Here is a 20,453-nt window from a genome sequence, read left to right as displayed (position 1 = left end):
TTGAATCTCATTTCTATCATTAAGCCAAACAGCTGAACGTGGCCTATCAGTCTTTTCAAAACTGTTGGCTCGTTCTACCACGCAAGGGATGTAGACGTGATTATATGTATGTATATGTATTATAAATTATCTACGAACACGTTCATATATGTAAGACGTTAAACCTCGGATATTGTAACAACATTATATATCTATCTATTATGTATCTTGAAAGTTCTGTAACGATTTTTATTGTAAGTTAATTAGGCATTACAAAGCTTTTCCGTTTTTTTTAAAATAATTATCACATTCATTGTGCAGTCTATTTAGGTACTAGATCTGAGAACTGGACAAATGTTTACTCGGTGTCATACTCAGCAAAATCTAGATTTATATGACAGATTTACAGCTGTGTCTAGGTAGGTCTGCTACAGTAATGGGCTTCAATCGTCTGTTTATGAGTTTTGAAAAGATTTCTTTGTTGCAGTTATTATTCAACCATTTTATTTTAGTAAAGAGTTAGATAAACATACATACATATAATCATGGTTATATCCCTTGCGGGGTAGACAGAGCCAACAGTGTTGAAAAGACTGATCGGCCACGTTCAGTTGTTTGGCTTAATGATAGAATTGATATTCAAATAGTGACAGGTTGATATGTCTAGTCTATAGCTTACAAGATGAATCCCAAGATTATTAACGTTTTCCATAGCCGCCTTTTACGACATCCATGGGAATGAGACGGAGTTAGATGAAGATCTTAGAAATTATATGGGCAAAGTCTTTCATAATGTCAGTCAGTGTAATCAGAAATCAATAGTCGTGATAGTTCATACGACGATAAATATCCGTGACTTTATATAACAAAATGGAGTTTAATAAGATTTCAATAGAATTGGTATACCTACACACAAACTATTACATCGAATTAAAATTATCCCAAACAAAGATACTTTTATATCTACGCGAATTACTGAAATTAACTTCATTGCACGTATTACAGACAGCAGATAAAAGGAATCCCTTTCATTCGACTAATTTTTTTTATCCTATTTTAGTTTGGCATAACGAGTTTTACGCATACTATTTTTTGTCATAATAGGATTTTGGCATACTATTTCAATAGGCATAAACATAGTTTAGGCTAGGTTAGGTTAATATGCCTTAATTTTTCAATTCGAACCAGTAAGTTCCTGAGATAAACGCGTTCAAACAAACAAACTCTTCAGCTTTATAATATTAGTATAGATTATAGCACAAGGTTCCACAAACAAATCAAGCAATTTCTATTCCGACCATTCCACGACATGTCATTTATTCAACCCAATATTCCCAATAGGACGAACTAGATGTGTGTGACAACATCGCCTCGTTCAGAGAAACATTAGTAACATTGTCTGTTGTTGTAGCAACATGAGGTGGGTCAGACGCGGTGTTTGTTCAACAAACATCTGTTCTTGGGATCGCTCCCGAGGGATTCCCTTCGGCCGGGAATCGCGAGATTTGGAAATTTATTAGTATTGTGGTCTGAATCTTTTTCATTATATGTAGTTGTACACAAGCCAATGCCTTTCTTTACATTTTCCTATCGTGGGTCTGCTGGAAGAAATTTCTCTAGAAATTAGTAGTGCCCTTGTAAGTACTGGATTTCTCTTTAGTTTAAGTTCTATTTGTATTTTTTTTCCCTTGATGTACATAAATAAATAAATATAGTTGACTGCTGTTTACGATCATCATTTATGCATGTAAACTTTCCTCTTGAATCAGTCTATCCATTAAAAAAACTGCATCAAAATCCATCCATGCTTAGATCTTTAAAATTGTGTAGATTTAAAGATCTAAGCATACATACATAGAGACATAGGGACATACGCGGGAAGCCACTTTGCTTAAACTATGCAGTGAAGTGTCGTCCACGTTTCTAAATGTTTGAATTAATGTGGAGTTGACGTTGTTGAAGAATATTCTGCAGTAAAATTTGTGACCACTTCTGTTGGAAGCGGCACTTAACTTAGCTTTAAGTATTTTTTCGATGTCAACCAATGCTGTGTAACCAAAAGATGTGACAATTATTTAATGATGTTCGAAATGTCCTAAAATAACGAATAAAATACTTGATTTTTTTAAGCTATCCTCTCAACCGAATGTCCGAATACGATCCTCATCAATTCAGTTTCATAGGGACTTCAAAAAATTCTAAGCTTACGGTCCTATCGCATAACAAACCATTAAAATGTTAATAACTCGTATTTATTTATCTTTAAAACATCTCTAAACTATGCAGTTCTATATACAATTCTGCATAATTAAACATATAAAGTTTCTCTAATGTTGCAAATATTTTTGCATCTTCACAGCTGCTCATTTCAGCAGCTGCCGATGTTCTATCAAAAGATATTTTAACTCCATTACTGTCATGTTATTTGAAACGTGTCGTTACGTTTTCAGCTAAATAAGACATTTCAAATAATACAGCGTCTACAACTGATGTAGTCTCATTTAATGATGACAGTCTAAATGGAGTCTAGTAATCCGCTTCATTTGGCAACGAAAATTCATCTATTTCTGAAAGTCTAGCATGTGTCAGTGTATTTACGTGTTTATAAGACGCCGGAGAATTGAAATTGACAAATTTTCAGCATTTGTTCGGCTTTTCCTGTCGGTGACTCGTGTTTTACGCAAATATTTTCCGGAAGTTTACTTTTTCTTGGAAGTATAAACCAAATTAATAACTATCTTAAAAATTAGGCGTTGCATTTTGAAAAATTAATAAGCATGCATAATTATTTGGTTGTCTATACCTACCCCTCTGGAAAATTGATTGGGTATTGGATATTTACTTTCTTTCAAATGCATAAATTCTTGTTCATTTCTCAACCATATCATTATTATCCCCGTCTAAACAGTCTAAATCTAGATCGTCTAAACCCCCTAGATCTTCCTCAATGGCCTAAAATACACCGCGTACTATTTCATTAAGATGTACCCCTTATAAATCTTCGTGGACTTTATTCATCTCAGCATTTGGCATTGATGTATCATTCGTTGCAGCTGGCCGGACGGGTTAAATGGTTGCAGCTATGATGCCAGTTCATTGCGCCTTTCTAAATGTGCAGTCTTAAGGTAAATTTGGTTTAGAGTTACATCTGATATTATTCTATAGACTTAATTGTTTTACAGTAATGTACACGTTTTCAAAATTTAGGTCTTGTCTTGATTTATTTTTATTTGGTAGCTATTAAAAATCAGAAATGCGCATGGGGCAAACTCCATCTGGACGATAATGGTTTTGAGAATATATCTAATATAGCTTTTAATAAAAAAAGGCCTGCGTAAAATATTTTTAAAGTAACTGACGTAGTTAAAAACCATGCAAAATAATCTATCAATCCAAATACATTATGTCTCCAAAAATCAGCTCGTTAAAACATTTTTTGCGTAACTTGACACGATGCGTTTTTTAACATAAACAAACAAAAAAAGGACGGCAATAAATCTGCCAGGTCGGAGATTGCAAGCACAATAAAAACTGTGGAGCTACTGAATTTTGATGAGAAACTTTTTGTGAGAATAACACTTTTTTTAAATCGTTTCACATCATCTCGAAATTCAGCAACAATAGTTGATATTAATCACCGCTCTCTTGTGCCAAAATTTGTTACTCTCGTTTGTCTCATACACCAAAAACACATACATTGGCACTATTACAATAAATCGTATTTAATCAGCTCTAGACAATTTCAACGATGATGAAAATGATGAACATTTGTTACTTCAACAGCATTATCGCCCAACTAATGAAAAACCTAATGGTATATTGTCGGAGGTTGATGTTAAATATAAACTTGATTAATTGTGGGGAGACGCGTGTCGACGCGCGTATTAATAGATTGATACCGACGTATAAAATTACTAATAAAATGCGTTACAAGCATGTCTAGGAGGAACTTAGTAACAGCTGCTTCGATAATGTCTTTGATTATTCTTCCGGAGTTAGTTTTTTGAATTAATAGACAGACGATTGATCAGAAACCATAATTGATCATCATTTAAATTATAATACATATTAATTGCATTAATATTCTTAAAGTCAAGTATTAGACTTGACTTTAAGAAGAGAAGGTTGATTATGTTTTCTGTTATCTTGATATCAAACATAATTCGATAGAAACTTTAAAATTAAAGTCTGGAAATACAAAACAACAGGTTTACCCGCAGAATCTGGCCCTTGAATCTAAAGTGTAAAAGAATTAGTTAAAGGTAAAAGAGAAATTGTTGATTTACATAAAGATATAAACATTCACGGCGGACAAATCGTGACAACTCTCCGGGCTTTGTTCCAGCACATGTTCGTGAGAAACATCCTAATGCGCCTGCGCTTCTTTGTAACGCCGCTACCGAACGGACTGTATTGTAAACTTTCTTGGCATGCACGGATGCCGATCAGAATGTCGTACTTTATGACCGGGATAGTTCACTCTATTTGTCTCATTAGTGATTAGAGAAAGAAGCAGTAGACATTGGAATAAACCGATATATTATGCCAACTCCACGAAAATAATAAAGAATGAAGAAAGGAATTTGGGGCGAAGAAGAATTTGGGTCTTTAACTGTGCTTGTAACTTTTATTATCTATTTCATAAATCTATAATTCGAAAATGAATATTTCAAAAACAAAACAAAAGTACTGAATTTATAATATTGAGCAAAAATAAAAGACAGTGATACCATTCAGAATTACTATTATACGTAGATTCGATTCCTTTTTAAAAGCTATTAGTTAAGCTATGCTCAATAGATATACTTTGAACGATTGAACCTAGAGATTACCAGCTATGTACTTACTACTGTCAACTTACATATTAGGTTTGATTTACACGTAAGTGGCATGTTTAATGTACAGGGACAAATGTGTTTCCATCAATAAAACTAACGACACTAATTTGAAATTTGTTCAAGTAATGCTTAGCCAACTGTCACAAAGCAATACCGTATCGCTGGTCATCAATTAGTCAGACTCTTTAATTAGTATCAAGTTCATACTCAAATAGCAATGCAACAAAAACATAAGTACTAATAAATCCAGACAGATGCATAAACGACAAATTGCCTTCGTATCCCGTGCTGAAATTTAGCAAAAGCTACATCTGGCTACCTGAGGCGAAAATACACAGATATGTTCCAACATTATTCCTAGAATAGCAGCAGACTGTAAAATGAATGAGGAGACACCATGTGCTTCAAAAACTGCTGACAAAGTTAAAAACGATTATCCAGATGAAAATGAACCTTATAGTGAACATGTCAGAGATGATTTCTAAAGCGATGCTATTGCCAATACAAATATTGGTGATGGTTAATGTATAATAAATCGGTGTGCATAAGAAACTAATCCGTTTGTCATAGGGAATAAAGATGATTTTAGTAATAAATGTTAAGGTGATGTAAATATCGAAGATGGTGGACGCATAATTATTCATTTTGGTCAAGACAGTGCTGAAGTTTCGTCTCGCTTTGCTAATGTTCATTTACCCGAATTGGGGTAAGCGGAAAAGTCTTTAAATCCATCCATTCATGGGACTTTGATGTGTTTCAAGATGTCTGCGCACATTTGTCAAAAAGTAAGTGATCTTATTTAAGAACTTGATGTCCCATTTAATTTTGTGTCTAAGCCATTGACGTACTATAAACAACGTCTAAGCACAAGAAAGGAGATAGTTCTGTGGTGGGTTTACTGTAAGAAATTTCTTAAGAAACTTATTCCTAAAGAACCTTTTAGAAAATTCTTTACTTACTTTGATACATCTAGTGAATAAAGCTATAATTACGAAGCAAGTAGATGTGTCGCATGAACCAAGGTTTAATAGTACATACATATTATCACGCCTATATCCCTTGCGAGGTAGCCGAGCCAACTAAGTAAGAAAGTAAATAAATAAAATAAATAAATAAATAACTAAACTATTTTCTAAAGACTCAACGGCCACGTTCAGCTGTATGGCTTAATAATAGAATTGAGATTCTAATAGTTACAGCAAAATTTAATGTATTGGCTACAATGAATACCTAAACACGAAACTAGCAAATAAATCATATAATCACTTGTTCAGAACCAATAAACCGCGTTAATAACTAATAACGCGCTTAATCCCAACGATTTGACATAAAACTTTGATTACCACGACATGGAATTGAAGAATTTATTACCAAAGCCATAAAGGCGATATTAAGGTGGATCCTGAATTAATTTAGACTCGGTTTGTATGGAAACAGTTATTTACGAGGATAACGTATACATGCTATATTTTATCTTGAATCTGACAAATTTCTTTGCAATAAGCCTTACAGTTAGAGATATTTTAGGGTTTTCAAAAGCAGAATTAGGTTGAATTTTAATCAAAACTTGTGTAAACCGTGTTTCAGTTAGTATTGTAAAAAGAATCTCTAACTTGCAGTTAAGTCTAGTATATACAATTAAAGAATGACCACGCGGCGGTATTGTTTTCAAATTAACCTTTTGGACGTTATTTGAACGTATTTAATTGCTTACTGCCACTTCTTTCCCGTAACTATTTTCTATGTGCTATGCTTGTTATATTTTTATTTTATTTTTTTAATATCCCGGTTCAACCCTACTTACAGAAATCGTAGATGTTTGGTGCGAAAATATAAATCACTGTGTCTAGTTGTAGATCTATATGGTATAAAATTATCATTACTGTACATGCAAGTATGTTATATGTGTATATTATTTTAAGGTATTGATTTAAATTTTAAGTTATCAAATACGTATCTAACATTCGGTAATTTGTATCAAAGATTATTTTGCTATGTAAATTTCGCTATGACAAAAACAAAAATTCATAAAAAAAATATAAAATTTTTATTCTCAAGTCAATTATCGCATTTATTTATTTATTTAAAACGTTATTGCAAAAGAAAATGTAAGAATGGACTAAATGCCGTTTGACATTCTCTACCAGTCAACCAGCTGACCAAACAGAAAAACTTAAATTTGTTATTGCGATAAAGTGCACATGCATCTACAAAATACATAACTACATTACAAACAAAATACATATTTACATAATACAAGTTTATTTAAAATAAAATAAAATTTATTAATTATTAAATGTTTAATAACAAGCGAAAACCTGATAAATGTACCACCAACTTATGTCAATAAAAAACATATGAAAAATAAAGAAAGATCCAGTTAAAAAGCCCATTCTCTGTACGTTACGAAGTAGCAACCATTGTACACAAGTTTATAAGCAAGATGACACACAGAATTGTCTATAAAATGTCAAACTTGACTACAACATCATCGCCGGCTAATTGCCTACCGCAGTCAAGATTTCAAGGGACAAAGACAATTAAAACGTAATAATGTATTCAAAAAAGCCACCGAAATTAGGGTTGGCAATGCGCAGATTTTGTAACGTCATCTTGTGCTTCTCCATGAATTTATTTATTAGCGTGTATGTTTAGTTAAATATGTTAAAATAGTGGGCACAGCTACTTTGTCCGCGTGGAATAGTTATTATGAGCATCATTGAAGCCGTCAAGGATGAATAAATTTCCCCGTTTTTTTACATTTTCCATTATTTCTTCGCTCCTTATAGTTGCAGCGTGATATTATATAGCCTAAAGCCTTCCTCGATAAATATGTCGTATAAGGCGACTAAGGGATAGGCTTACAAACTTAGGACTCTTTTTTTTTTAGGCGATGGGTTAGCAACCTGTCACTATTTCGATCTCAATTCAGTCTTTTCAAGACTGTTGGCTCTGTCTACTCCGCAAGGGATATAGACATGACCATATGTATGTATACTACTACAATAGTCACTGGTTTAATAATATCACCATTTCAATCTCAATTATATCATTAAGCCGAACTGAACGTGGCCATTCAGTTTTTTGGCTCTGTTTACCCCGCAAGGGATATAGACGTGACCATATGTATGTATGTTAATAACGGGTCCAACATGAATCCCGTAGGGTATAGCAACGTTATTATTGGAACGGCGAGCGGTTTTGTCAATTTGACACTGACAACCCTAAAATAATGCCAGTAAACCCCGCCCTACACTACAATAAACCGGACGAATGAAGTCCAAACTCGAAGATGCTTAAAATGCCATAAAATTTTTACAATCCGAAAGAAAATAAATAGTTTGAGTGTTCCATTTAAGAGTTATACAATAAAATTCTTGTGGTCGAGAATATACTTAGTTTGAGATCTGAGAATCGTTGTTTCAAAACGTTATTCTGACCAAATAGACTTAATTTCTTGACAAAAATAGATTTATGAACTGTAGCATCATGTCGTGGTAAAAGAAGACTAAAGAAAAAAGATTAGAAGCGAGTAAACACAAGTTCCTAATGAGCGGTAATTTGTAATCTTAAATGATACAACTCAGAAGTTAAATAGAAAGGTTTTAATATATTATATACACAATCACGTTTCTATCACTTACGGGGTAGACAGAGGCAACATTCTCGATAAGACTGAAAGGCCACGTTTAGCTGTAACGCTTAATTATGGAATTGGAATTGAAATTGAGACAATTTTTTTGCGGTAGATAGAGGCGAAAAATCTGAAAGATATTTTTAATAATTTATCAGAAAAGCAATCTTATAGGCGATAGGCTAGCGACCTGTTACTTTTTAAATCTCAATTTAGCTGAACGCGGCCTTTCAGAATTTTCGACACTGGCTCTGCCTACCCCGTAAGGTATAAAGACGTGATTATATGCCGTGTGGTTCTCGGCACCAATACAAAAAAGAATAAGACCACTCCATCTCTTTCCCATAGATGTCGTAAAAGGCGACTAAGGGATAGGCTTACAAACTGGGGATTCTGACCTGTCACTATTTGAATCTCAATTCTATCATTAAGCCAAATAGCTGAACGTGGCCATTCAGTCTTTCCATGACTGTTGGCTCTGTCTACCCCGCAAGGGATATAGACGTGACCATATGTAAGTACTTACGTGATTATATGTATGTATCTAATGATAAAAGGTCCACCTCATATGTGTCGAATTTGATAATTTTGTACACAAGTTTTAAGTCTTAAAATAAAAATAGCGGAAAACGTTATTACTTCACGGGCGCAAATCGATTGGACCTCAACCCTTTCACTTGGTTCTAATTAGCCGCCGGATGCTGGGACAATTATTTTAATGACCAACCGAACAAGACCTCACAGCCGTCACATTTGTCTGAACTCTCGAGCTCAGGTTGCACTGGTTTTTATGAATAATTAAAAATGACATCCTGCAGGTTCCTTTCAGGGTTGATAATTTGTTTCATGAGGTATTTAATTGTTTATTATAATTTTTAATTATAATTTATTATGATTTGGCCGTGTAGTTCCCGACAGTTGGTCCTATTCTAGGAGCAGCCTTCCTCAAAGATGTCGTAAAAGGTGACTAAGGGATAGGCTAATTATCTCTCTTATTTTAGGCGGAGAGCTAGCAGTCTGTCACTATTTAATTTCATAATTAAGCCACACAGCTAAACGTGGCCTTTTAGTCTTTAAAAGACTTTTGGCTCTGTCAACCCCGTGAAGGATAAGGAAGTGATAACAAAAACTTAACCTCATTCTATGAATTAATTAAATCTTCGAAACTTAGGAAAACCAAATTTAAAAATTTTACAGCAAAATAAATAATGTAATTTTTTTATCTCAATTAGTAGATATTCACAATATTTTTATGCAGTCGTATCTCCGTAAATAAAAGGTACATAAAGCTATTTGCTTTGCATCTTCGATAAAATAAGATAAACTACAAAAAACCGTCGATAATTCATTATTTGTTCTGTCGGTATCATCTTAACAAACATAGATACATCTCACAAAAAAATAAGACACGCGCCATACGTAGTATTTGTACTCCTAAACAAATATGAACTGATAACAATTGCAAATAAAATTGGAAAAAAAATATGGCGACAGTGAACATTGATATTTAAGTTTTTATGTTCATTTTGATTTCAGTTACCTTTAGTGCATTGAACAAACAGATTATTTTTTTATTATTATTTATTTATTTATTTTCTCCACAATAATTTATACAAAATATAGTTAACAAAATATACAGCAAAATATAAAGCATTAAATATATAATTTAGATAGGCCGTGTGGTACCCGGCACCAATAAAAAAAAGAATAGGACCACTCCATCTCGTTCCCATGGATGTCGTAAAGGCGACTAAGGGATAGGCTTACAAACTTGGGATTCTTATTTTAGGCGATGGGCTAGCAACCTGTCACTATTTGAATCTCAACTCTATCAAAAGCTGAACGTGGCCTATCACTCTAGTCTCTTGTCTTTTCAACACTCTTGGCTTTATCTACCCCATAAGGGAAATAGACGTAACTATATGTATGTAGATAGGCGCGAGAATGCAGCCAGAGTTCTTGGCACCATGCCGGAATAGCGCCCCTTTTTCGATCAACTAATTGTGAGCTAGTGTGATCTAGACCATGTTTGAATCTTACTTCCATCTATCTAACCGTGTCTCCTTTATCAATCTCAATAAAGGCTCTGCCTATCCCGTAAGCGAAAATGATGTGTCAGCGTGTGTGTTACCAACAATCCTTTTTAAAGTCACAAAGATTATAAAGCCTAATAAATAAACCATGAGATTCCGATAAAACCCTGCAAAATTGAAATGTTCAGCGCGCGTTTCCCGACTGATAGGAATCAAAGGTGGCACCGGAAGTCGGCAGCTTTGCTCTGTGTTGCCAGCTAGCATCCTGGGGCGAGGATCGTGATCTACCTACGCCTGGGTACCGTCAACAATACTATTACGATGATATTATACCATGAAACTTTCGAATTTTCTAATTTACACAGGTATTAAATCGTAACGGCTCAAAGAATAACATCCAATAATCATATTTTTAATTTAAGTGCTGAAAAGTTAGAAGTTTAAAAATGTGTGGTTTCTGAAATAATTGATTAAAAAAACACTGAGCTCTGCTTGGTCGCCCAGGTGCTTCTTATTATAAACGGATATTTTGTTGAATCTGAATTCCCGTATGTATGTTCTTTACTTATTTATCCAACAATAGTTTTATTAACTTATTTATTCTACTCATAATAAATAAGAAACTTACAGAGAAAGGCCGATTACAGAATTCATTCTAAATAATGTCTTATCATGTGTGACTGTGGTTTCCAGCGCTTTAGAATAGGACCACTCTATATCTTTCCCGTGGATGTCGTAAAAGGCGATTAGGGAATAGGCTTATTTTAGGATTCCTCTTGTAGGTGAAAGGCTAGCAACATTTGAATATATAACTAGCAATATTTGAATCTCAATACCATCAAATCATACAGCTGAACGTGGCCTTTTGTCTTTTCGAGACTAGTGGCTCTGTCTACCTCGTAAAGGATATACACGTGACTATATGTAGGTATGCAATGCCTTATCATAAAACATGTCGAGACGTCAAAATACATACATACATACATACATATGGTCACGTCTATATCCCTTGCGGGGTAGACAGAGCCAACAGTCTTGAAAAGACTGAATGGCCACGTTCAGCTATTTGGCTTAATGATAGAACCAAGATTCAAATAGTGACAGGTTGCTAGCCCATCGCCTAAAAGAGGAATCCTAAGTTTATAAGCCTATCCCTTAGTCGCCTTTTACGACATCCATGGGAAAGAGATGGAGTGGTCCTATTCTTTTTTGTAATAGTGCCGGGAACCACACGGCACTATACAGGAACAGACGTCAAAATATGAGAATTATTTCCTTTTTTTTACAAATACTTTATTTGCTATAAATGCGGTACAATTATAGGTGTTACAAAGCATATACATGTCGCGCATTTAACCAGTCATGGCATGCAAAAATACAGAAAATTTAAATTAAACGAAAATTAAAATTGAAATGAAAATTATAATAATGTCATATTAAATGTTCTTGTCAAAATTTATTTTTATCGAAATATTCGTCAACAATCAAAAACGATTTTACGATAGGCCACAGTTTTAATTTAGTTTTAAAGGCTGACTTTTAACTGCTGTCGTGCTGACTGTACCAACGTCCTTCCCCAGCCTTGGAGTTACAGCCATGTTTGTATTCTGCGCAAATCCAACTTGATTCTACAACTTGTCATTACGTATGCATTGTCTACTAACAGTTTTTTTTTTCTTAACATAACATATAATGATGTATTTATCCCTTGCGGGCATAGACAGAGCCAACAGTCTTCAAAAAACTGAAAGGCCACGTTCAGCTGTTTGGCTTGATGATAGAATTGAGATTCAAATAGTGACAGGTTGCTAGCCCATCGCCTAAAAAAAATTCCAAGCTCATAAACCTATCCCTTAGTCACACGACATCCTACCTACCTACGACATCCATGGGAAAGAGGAGAAGTGGTCCTATTCTTTTTATTAACGTATGACACATTTTCTCCCTCGTGAGGGTAGGTAGATAGAGCCAATAGACAAATGAAAAGCCCAAGGTAACCTGAATGGTTTAGGTAAGGAATTTAAATTCTGAGATAGTGATAGATTGTTTCTAACAACTATATTGCGTTATGTATTAAAATAATAATATACTTTTGTCTAAATAAAATAACATAATTTGACAATCGGTATATTGATCGATATCACCTAAATACCATCTCAAAAACAATAATTTTGTTGAATAAGATTCACAAAAAGGCGCCATTATAATCGCTATGAATAACAAATAGAAACTAATCGAATCGAAAGAAATCATTTATCGAGCGCCAAAACAATGCATTGTCAAATTTGACAGTTCATTGGTATGCAACGGTGTTACCATATTTAAATTACAAATTTGTCCTGCACACTTGATTTTCTTAATGTACTCGTGTTGTTTGAATACAGATTTAAGTATTTCGGACTTATGGGCAGGGCTTCCGTAATTTTTATGCATTATTCGCCGATTCAGGTATATGTTTTGTTTTAGAATAAATTAGGATGGATAGGAATTTGACTGTTGGAATTAATGAATATAAATAGGTTTATACTTGTATAATTAGAAAAAAATCAAAAATCGTTTCAACGTGACTGATGAAAAATAAAACAAAATGCAGATTACAAATAAAATTATTTTGTCTAATATGCACGAATAAATATTAAGCAAGAGATTATTCATTAATTTATTATCTCTCTCTCTCTTATTGATGTGTTGCATTCTAAGGCCCCAAATCGCTGGGTCCGCTTTTAACAAATACTCTCCATTATAGACTTCTACCAATTTGAAAAAGGTTTCCTGTCGCCAGATAAGGTAATTAAAAAAAACATACCTAAAATAACATCCCTGGCGTGACAACCGTAGACTGTCGCAAGCAACGCGACAACGACCAGCAACTGTCGCCCGGCAGTGTCGCGCGACATGTTGGCGGCAAATCAGCTACGATTGTTATCCATCAGAGTCTGAAACAATCAATAAAACTTTTTTTACAACTCTTATTTTCTTCTCCACGACGGTAATCTTGGATAAGTAATCTCACTGGAAAGTCGTCTGGAAGATCATGATCTTGTATTGGGATGGATCTTTGGTGGCGTTAACACGAAGTCAATCCCATCTGACCTCCGCAATCTTTACAAGGGAATGTAGCTCGTATCAGATCACGGTTACACGTCCAGTTGTCTGAATGTTAATTCCCTTTAGGTTCTGAGTAATTTTGCCAAACGGACTTAACTTGACGGATCAAATTGTAAAATACTTAGGTATTTTCCGATTGCATAATACTATTGTCATTCCTAAATAACATAAGTAAGTTAAGCTTAACTAGAAAATAAAGGTGTGAAAGCACATCTGTGCGTCTCAAAATAACAACACTTACCATGGCCAATAAAATTGGACATAACGCTGTAACTGCTCCGAGGTGAATGCTACTCAGTGTTGCCAGTTATATTTAAAAAAAAAATCCGAATAAAGATTTATTTCAACTTCCTTCAGCCTTTTTCAAGCTACATAATTTTGTTTAAGAAGAGGAAGGAAATAAAGATAATTTTAGTGGAAATACTATTTTGTGCATATTACGCGAAAGATATCACTATAAAAACGCAGTCAAATAACAACGGCAATCAGATGCCATAAAATCTTATCTAAATCTAACAAACGTCTTTGACAAACTCCGAACTTTGAATCTAGCAGCTAGAAATGTGTTTGCGATGAAAAGGATTTGCAACTTTGATAGTTTATTTGTAAGAGCTAATATTTTGAAATACTGTACCGATGCCGTGTGGTTCCCAGCACCAATACAAAAAAGAATAGGACCACTCCATCTCTTTCCCGTGGATGTCGTAAAAGGCGACTAAGGTATAGGCTAACAAACTTGGGATTCTTTTTTAGGCGATGGGCTAGCAACCTGTCACTATTGGAATCTCAATTCTATCATTAAGCCAAATAGCTGAATGTGGCCATTCAGTCTTTTCAAGACTGTTGGCTCTGTCTACCCCGCAAGGGATATAGACGTGACCATATGTATGTATGTATGTACTGTACCGATTACGGAAATTCTCGCGGTCAAAAGTCAGTGCGAGCCGTTTGAATATGCAACATACTGCATGAATTATCCAGGGACGCCTTACAAACAGGGGTGTACAGAAAACTAACATCTGGCAACACCAGGGCGCCGTAAACGTCAAGGATTCTTTTACGAGCGACCAAATTAAGTTTGCATTTCTGAAAATTTTAAGCACGCGGTCTGCCCGCGTCTCATATTGAATTATGGTTTTAGCATACTTGATAATAAGTGTAGTAAAAAAAACATAATTACTATGATAGTGAAACGAGTGTCAAGACATTGCCGCGTGGTTTTCGGCAATTAGGAATTAGATCGCTTCACATCTTTCTTATGGATTTGGAAAAAAAGAGACTTAAGGAAAAGGCTAATGAACTTGACATTCTCCTTGTAGGCGATGGGCTGGCAACCGGTCACTATTTGAATCTCAATTCCATCATTAGGCTTTTCTAAATTGTCGGCTCTGTCTATCCCGCAAGGGATTTATACATGATTATATGTATGTATATTCTAACATCTACCCAGTTATCAATTACGACTGCATCAAAATTATTTACTTACATGCCGCCCACGTAACTGAATCAGTTTTTTTTTATGTTTGTTTAATTCAACCCGTACAACGACCCGACATTATTTTTAAGTTACAATTTTGAAACGATGTAGGTAGGTACTCGTTTACTGAAATTTATGTGGACGCGAAGACGAATTTATAAAGTTGCGAATTCGTGACAAAAACTTATGTAAATCTGTGAATTTGTATAATATACTTTTGATCTGTGATAAATTTGTTTTTAAAACTTGTGTCGTGGTTGTCTAAGTGCGGTAATAAATATTTTAGAAATTGAAAGGAATTGAAAAGATAAATAAATTTGGTTTTTATCGCTCTCTCTCGCGAGAACTGGCGAGTAATGAGAGATTTTTTTATTTATGACTATTTTTTTATTTGAGAATTTGAGACTTAAACTTAACCTTCTGAAGCATAAAATCATCTTTCTCTAAAATTAGAAATTCATGAAAATTTGCATTTCAAGAATATCGAAGATACACTTCTACATTTGGTCCCGAAATCTTCTGGCCCTGATAAGGCGGCCTTTCAGCCTTGTAGAGACTATTGGCCCTATCTACTCCGTAAAGGATAAAGACGTTGTAAATGTTTGTATGTAAAAATGAAATATATACAAGAACCTTTTATTTCTGTGTTATTTGTCTCAACAAATTGAAAATTAAACTTTTAAGCAGTTATATTTTGAATATAATGTGTTAATTGCTAAGTTTGTTAACTATCTCTTCAGCTCTTCAGTTAGATTTCCCTTTATATTTTGGTTGACTGGAAGAAATCCCGATTGGGATAAGTCCGCTATTGTACATATTTATGCATTGGGACTGTTATTATTTGTACATTGGGACTTTTTTCTATTTTCTTTTATGTACAATAAAGAGTTTACAAACAAACAAATATAGTTTACCTTCACACGTGCTCCATACCGTAATATAGTCGGTAATTCATCTCCCGTTATTATTTCTATTTACAGCTATCATCACTTATTTTTAACACCTTATAAACACACCGTTTTATCACAAATAAATCATCCCCAAAAAGATGGTGAGAGGCTTATTTTAGAGAGAAATAAAAAAGGTGTTCACCCCTAACGGATGGGGAATTAAATAATGTGTTATTGAACCCTTGATAAAATTGTGGGTTGTGTGGGGGGTTGTGGGATATAGCTAGGAAGACTAACTACATCTATACCAGACCAAGGTATTTTTTTAGAAATACCAATAGTTTGAAGTGGTCAACAATCCAACCGAGTAAAAATGAGTAAATATTTTATACACAAATATGGACTGTTGAAGGGATTCATTCATATAGTCACGCTTGCGGGGTAGACAGAGCCAACAGTCTCAAAGAGACTAATAGGCCACGTTCAGCTGTTTGACATAATGATAGTTGAGGGGATAATGGTTATAATATACGATAAAAATTGTTATTACATATACAAATAATCATGTCTACAGTCCTTGCGGAGTAGATAGAGTCTTAAAACGACTGAAAGGCGAAAGGCCACGTTCAGCTGTAATGCATAGACTTGAATATATGTAGCTTTGCATATATGTTATCTATCCTGAACAGTTTTTAGATGGCAAAGGATTCACACTCAATCTTAACAATTTATCTTTATTATAGTTAAAGGAGATATTGTTGATCCCGAGGATCCAGGTTCGGTAAAACAAATATTACACAACGCCGCCAGATGGCGCCCGCGCACGTTTTTATATGAATATTTGTAAACACTGCCTTTATGAGGCTATTATACATGGCGTTACAATTAATAAAAGTATTCGGAAATAGACAACTGGATGGTGAATCGATACGCATAAATATCACATTTCTATCAATCACGGGGGAAACAGAGCCAATAGTCTCAAAAAGGCCTATTTCAGCTGTACCTACATATATAAAATCACGTCTATATCCCTTGAGGGGAGACAGAGCAAAAAGTCTTGAAAAGCTGTTCAAGTTCAGCTATGTGGCTGAATGATGGAATTAAAATACAAATAGTTACAGGTTGCTTGCCTGTCGCGTACAAGACGAGTCCCAAGATTATTAGCTATAAACACAATGTTTACAAACTTAGACGATTTTTTAAAACACTGAATTATCACTACATAGTATAAAACAAAGTCGCTATTTTAGTCTGTTTGTCTGTATGCTTAAATCTTTAAAATTACGCAACGGATTTTGATGCGGTTTTTTGTAACAGGTAGAGTGTTTCAAGAGCATGGTTTTTATGTATAATTTTTTCCGAATTTTGCACCCGTGCGAAGCCGGGGCGGGTCGCTAGTCTGATATAAAATGTATATTTATTAAGAACTTTCTTCTGTGAATAGCCTACAAAAGCTTGTTCAGAAATGCTATTTTAAAATAAAACAGCTACAAAATGAAATTAAAACCAATTTACAGCCTGGCCCGAATAAATCAAAACCGTAATTTGATGACACATAACCGGTCCAATCACACCGGCCATTAGCAAACATTAATTTAGCAAGCAATTAGTAATAAATGGCGGATTGTTTGAAATTTTATCGTGTTAACTGATATCGTGATCTTTTCGATAAAATTTCCATTTACAATTTTTTTCCAATTCCAAAGAACCAAGATATTTCGTTGTAGTACAACTAAACAAACGATTTCCACGTTTCCATTACACCCGTTGGCGAATTGAATTGTTTGCTGGTCATTGTTCAACTTCAAACATCCTGTAGGAGGAAGCTCGCACGTGCGCATGCGCGGTAAACTTCCTGCCAAGCGCGTGTTGTACCAACGCTGCATTTGGAACCGCCTAGTCTTGCAGGAGTTTACCTGACAGACTTGTGACTGCTTAATAGCTACATTTCTCATGAATTACTTTGAGTAAAACTGCACAAAATCATACTTAGTAGTTAATCAGAGATATTTATATAACGACATAACATATTAAATTTTCGACGTATTTACACTTGATTTTACCATTGATTTATAGATATTTATATTTTATAAATAAATACACAAAAGAGGATACTGACTAACTGGCTGATACTTAGTAGCCTTACCACTGAATCAAGAAGTATTTCCCGAAATTCCCGCCGGAATGAATACTTTTCTTTTTACACAATGAAGTTGAAATAAAAAAAATAAAACAATTTATTTTTAAACCAGTACGATTACTTATAAATTCCCCAGCAATTAAAAACAGAGTCAGTAGACGTGAAGCAGTTTAAAATCAATTTGAACATCGTGTTCCAGCGCCTAAAGTACAACCCTTTTCTATTTATAGATATCCATTACCGCAGGTAAAGCTTCCATATAATAAACTAAAGAGTAACCGAACAAGAGTGTCCATGAATAAAGATGTAGATAAAATGCAGGCACAACGCAGCTTAAGAAAGAATAGAGGGTTGAGCTGAAGATAATTATTTTTTTATTTGAAGTGCCATCGGTTCCACCAATCGGAGCTTTTACTTCTAAATAAGATGGTTAATATTGAAATGAATTGAAATACCGCAGCCTATAACTTCTTTGCATACAAATTTTATTTTATTTGAGTGAGATAAAATAATTTGATCGGAACAGTAGTGAGCCACAACAAAAATGTATTTTTCATCACGAATACATACATATAATCATGTCTATATCCCTTGCGATATAGACAGATCCAACGTCATGAAAAGACTGAATGGCCACGTTCAGCTGTTTGGCTTAATGATGGAATTGAGATTCAAATATAGACAGGTTGCTAGCCCATCGCCTAAAAGAATTCCAAGTTTAAAAGCCTATCCCTTAGTTGCCTTTTACGATATTCATGGGAAAGAGATAGAGGGATCCTATTCTTTTGCTATTGGTGCCGGGAACCACACGGCAACATATTTACATACATTCGTCACGATTCAAACTCTGAAAAATAACTAATAAATAAAAAACAATTTACGTACAGATACACACCATGTTGAATAATGTAAAATGTGTAAAATTAGTATAAAACTAATACTGTATACACCTTAGGTTCATCGGGTCATAACTGTACAAACAATTTTGCAGAACGTACGGACGGACAGAAAGCAGCAGTCGATCTAGCCTCGTTCAATCTACATGTGTACGAGTATTTAGCTACTTGCTATTTAGTACTTGCAAGTGAACGTGAATATTTTTCATTTATTACATGGAAAAGATATATACTACACATCTATAGAAAAAAAAATGTAAATTAAGCATTAGTTATTCACGAGTGTCAAAGGCTTGGAGTTTGAAAGTTGATAAATATGAATACCTATATCAATAATATCAATATCAATAATATCCTACATATTACATTATTTTTTAATGTAATGTACCTAAGCTTAAATAAATACTTAAATTCAAATCAGTATTTAAATTTCACTAAACAAATCAACCAGTAATATATAATTCTGTAAAGTAAACGGGGCATAAAGTACACAAACTGAGAATAGCCACCAATATTTGTCCGATCGCGTGCGAGTATTATCAGCATTTTTGATTATTTCGCGAGCATTTCTAAACATCGGTGAGAAGATTAGTCACATAGACCAGCGTCTGTAGAAGTAAATCTAAAATGATTTTGTATAGATTTAAAAGTGATACTAGACTTGACAGCTTCGATTAAAGTATCTTTCATTTTCTTGGAATTTAGAACAATAATGTTTAAGTAGACAAAAACATTTAATGCTCTTATTTTATCTAAATAAAAAAATACAGTGGCTTTAAGCCTGCCTTTTCAAAGTTTAAATACCAGGCAAGTTTTATAGTTTGGTTAAAAATATTTAATCCTTGACTTATCGTAAAAGGTTAAAACGTTTTATTTATACTCTTCATGCTTATAGGCGTAGAGAACTAAATATAGACGTAAACAATAAGGGGTTGCACGTAGTAGGTAATACAATGTATTTGAACGCTATTGCAGGGGAAGTATTTTAGGCCTATTAACAACGTGGCCCACTTTTGATTTAATTTGCTACAATAAAAATACGTGAAAGAATATTGATTGCCGACGAGTTCTCAAATTGAAGTATGCAGAGATCGTTGCAAAAGGAATATCGAACAGTTTCTGCCTACCCCTAAGGTAAAACAGGTATTATAATATAGTATGTACAATGCAAGCGGTTTTTATTTATTATTTCTTTTTTCATCTGAACAAAAAATGAGATACATACATATCATCACGTCTATATCCCTTGCGGGGTAGACAGAGCCAGCAGTCTTTCAGCTGTTTGGCTGAACATGTGATGTGTTCTATTATTTACATGGATTCTTATTAATTTACTACAATAGTTTTTAAGAATAAAATACTTTAATCATTTCTTTGAACAAACATCTTAAATTCAAATAGCACATGTATAACATACAATTAATATTTATAACGTCATAGCGATACCGATTAACG

The 20,453-nt window shown here is 34.1% G+C and overlaps 1 protein-coding gene across 2 annotated transcripts in view; it reads right to left on the bottom strand.

The window, feature by feature from the left end:
- LOC106138981 (fibroblast growth factor receptor 1) overlaps positions 1–20,453 on the bottom strand; it is an 80,948-nt gene that overhangs the window by 35,352 nt on the left and 25,143 nt on the right. For both annotated transcript variants that reach the window (XM_013340308.2, XM_013340307.2), the window contains exon 2: positions 13,291–13,420. In XM_013340308.2, coding sequence (XP_013195762.2) covers positions 13,291–13,381 — 91 coding nt within the window. In that variant the 5' untranslated portion in view covers positions 13,382–13,420. The remainder of the gene's footprint in view (positions 1–13,290; positions 13,421–20,453) is intronic.

Source organism: Amyelois transitella, chromosome 20, assembly GCF_032362555.1.
Source record: "Amyelois transitella isolate CPQ chromosome 20, ilAmyTran1.1, whole genome shotgun sequence".
Taxonomy (NCBI): domain Eukaryota; kingdom Metazoa; phylum Arthropoda; class Insecta; order Lepidoptera; family Pyralidae; genus Amyelois; species Amyelois transitella.
Note: the sequence above shows the minus strand (reverse complement) of the source record. Positions and strands in the feature narration are given on the sequence as shown.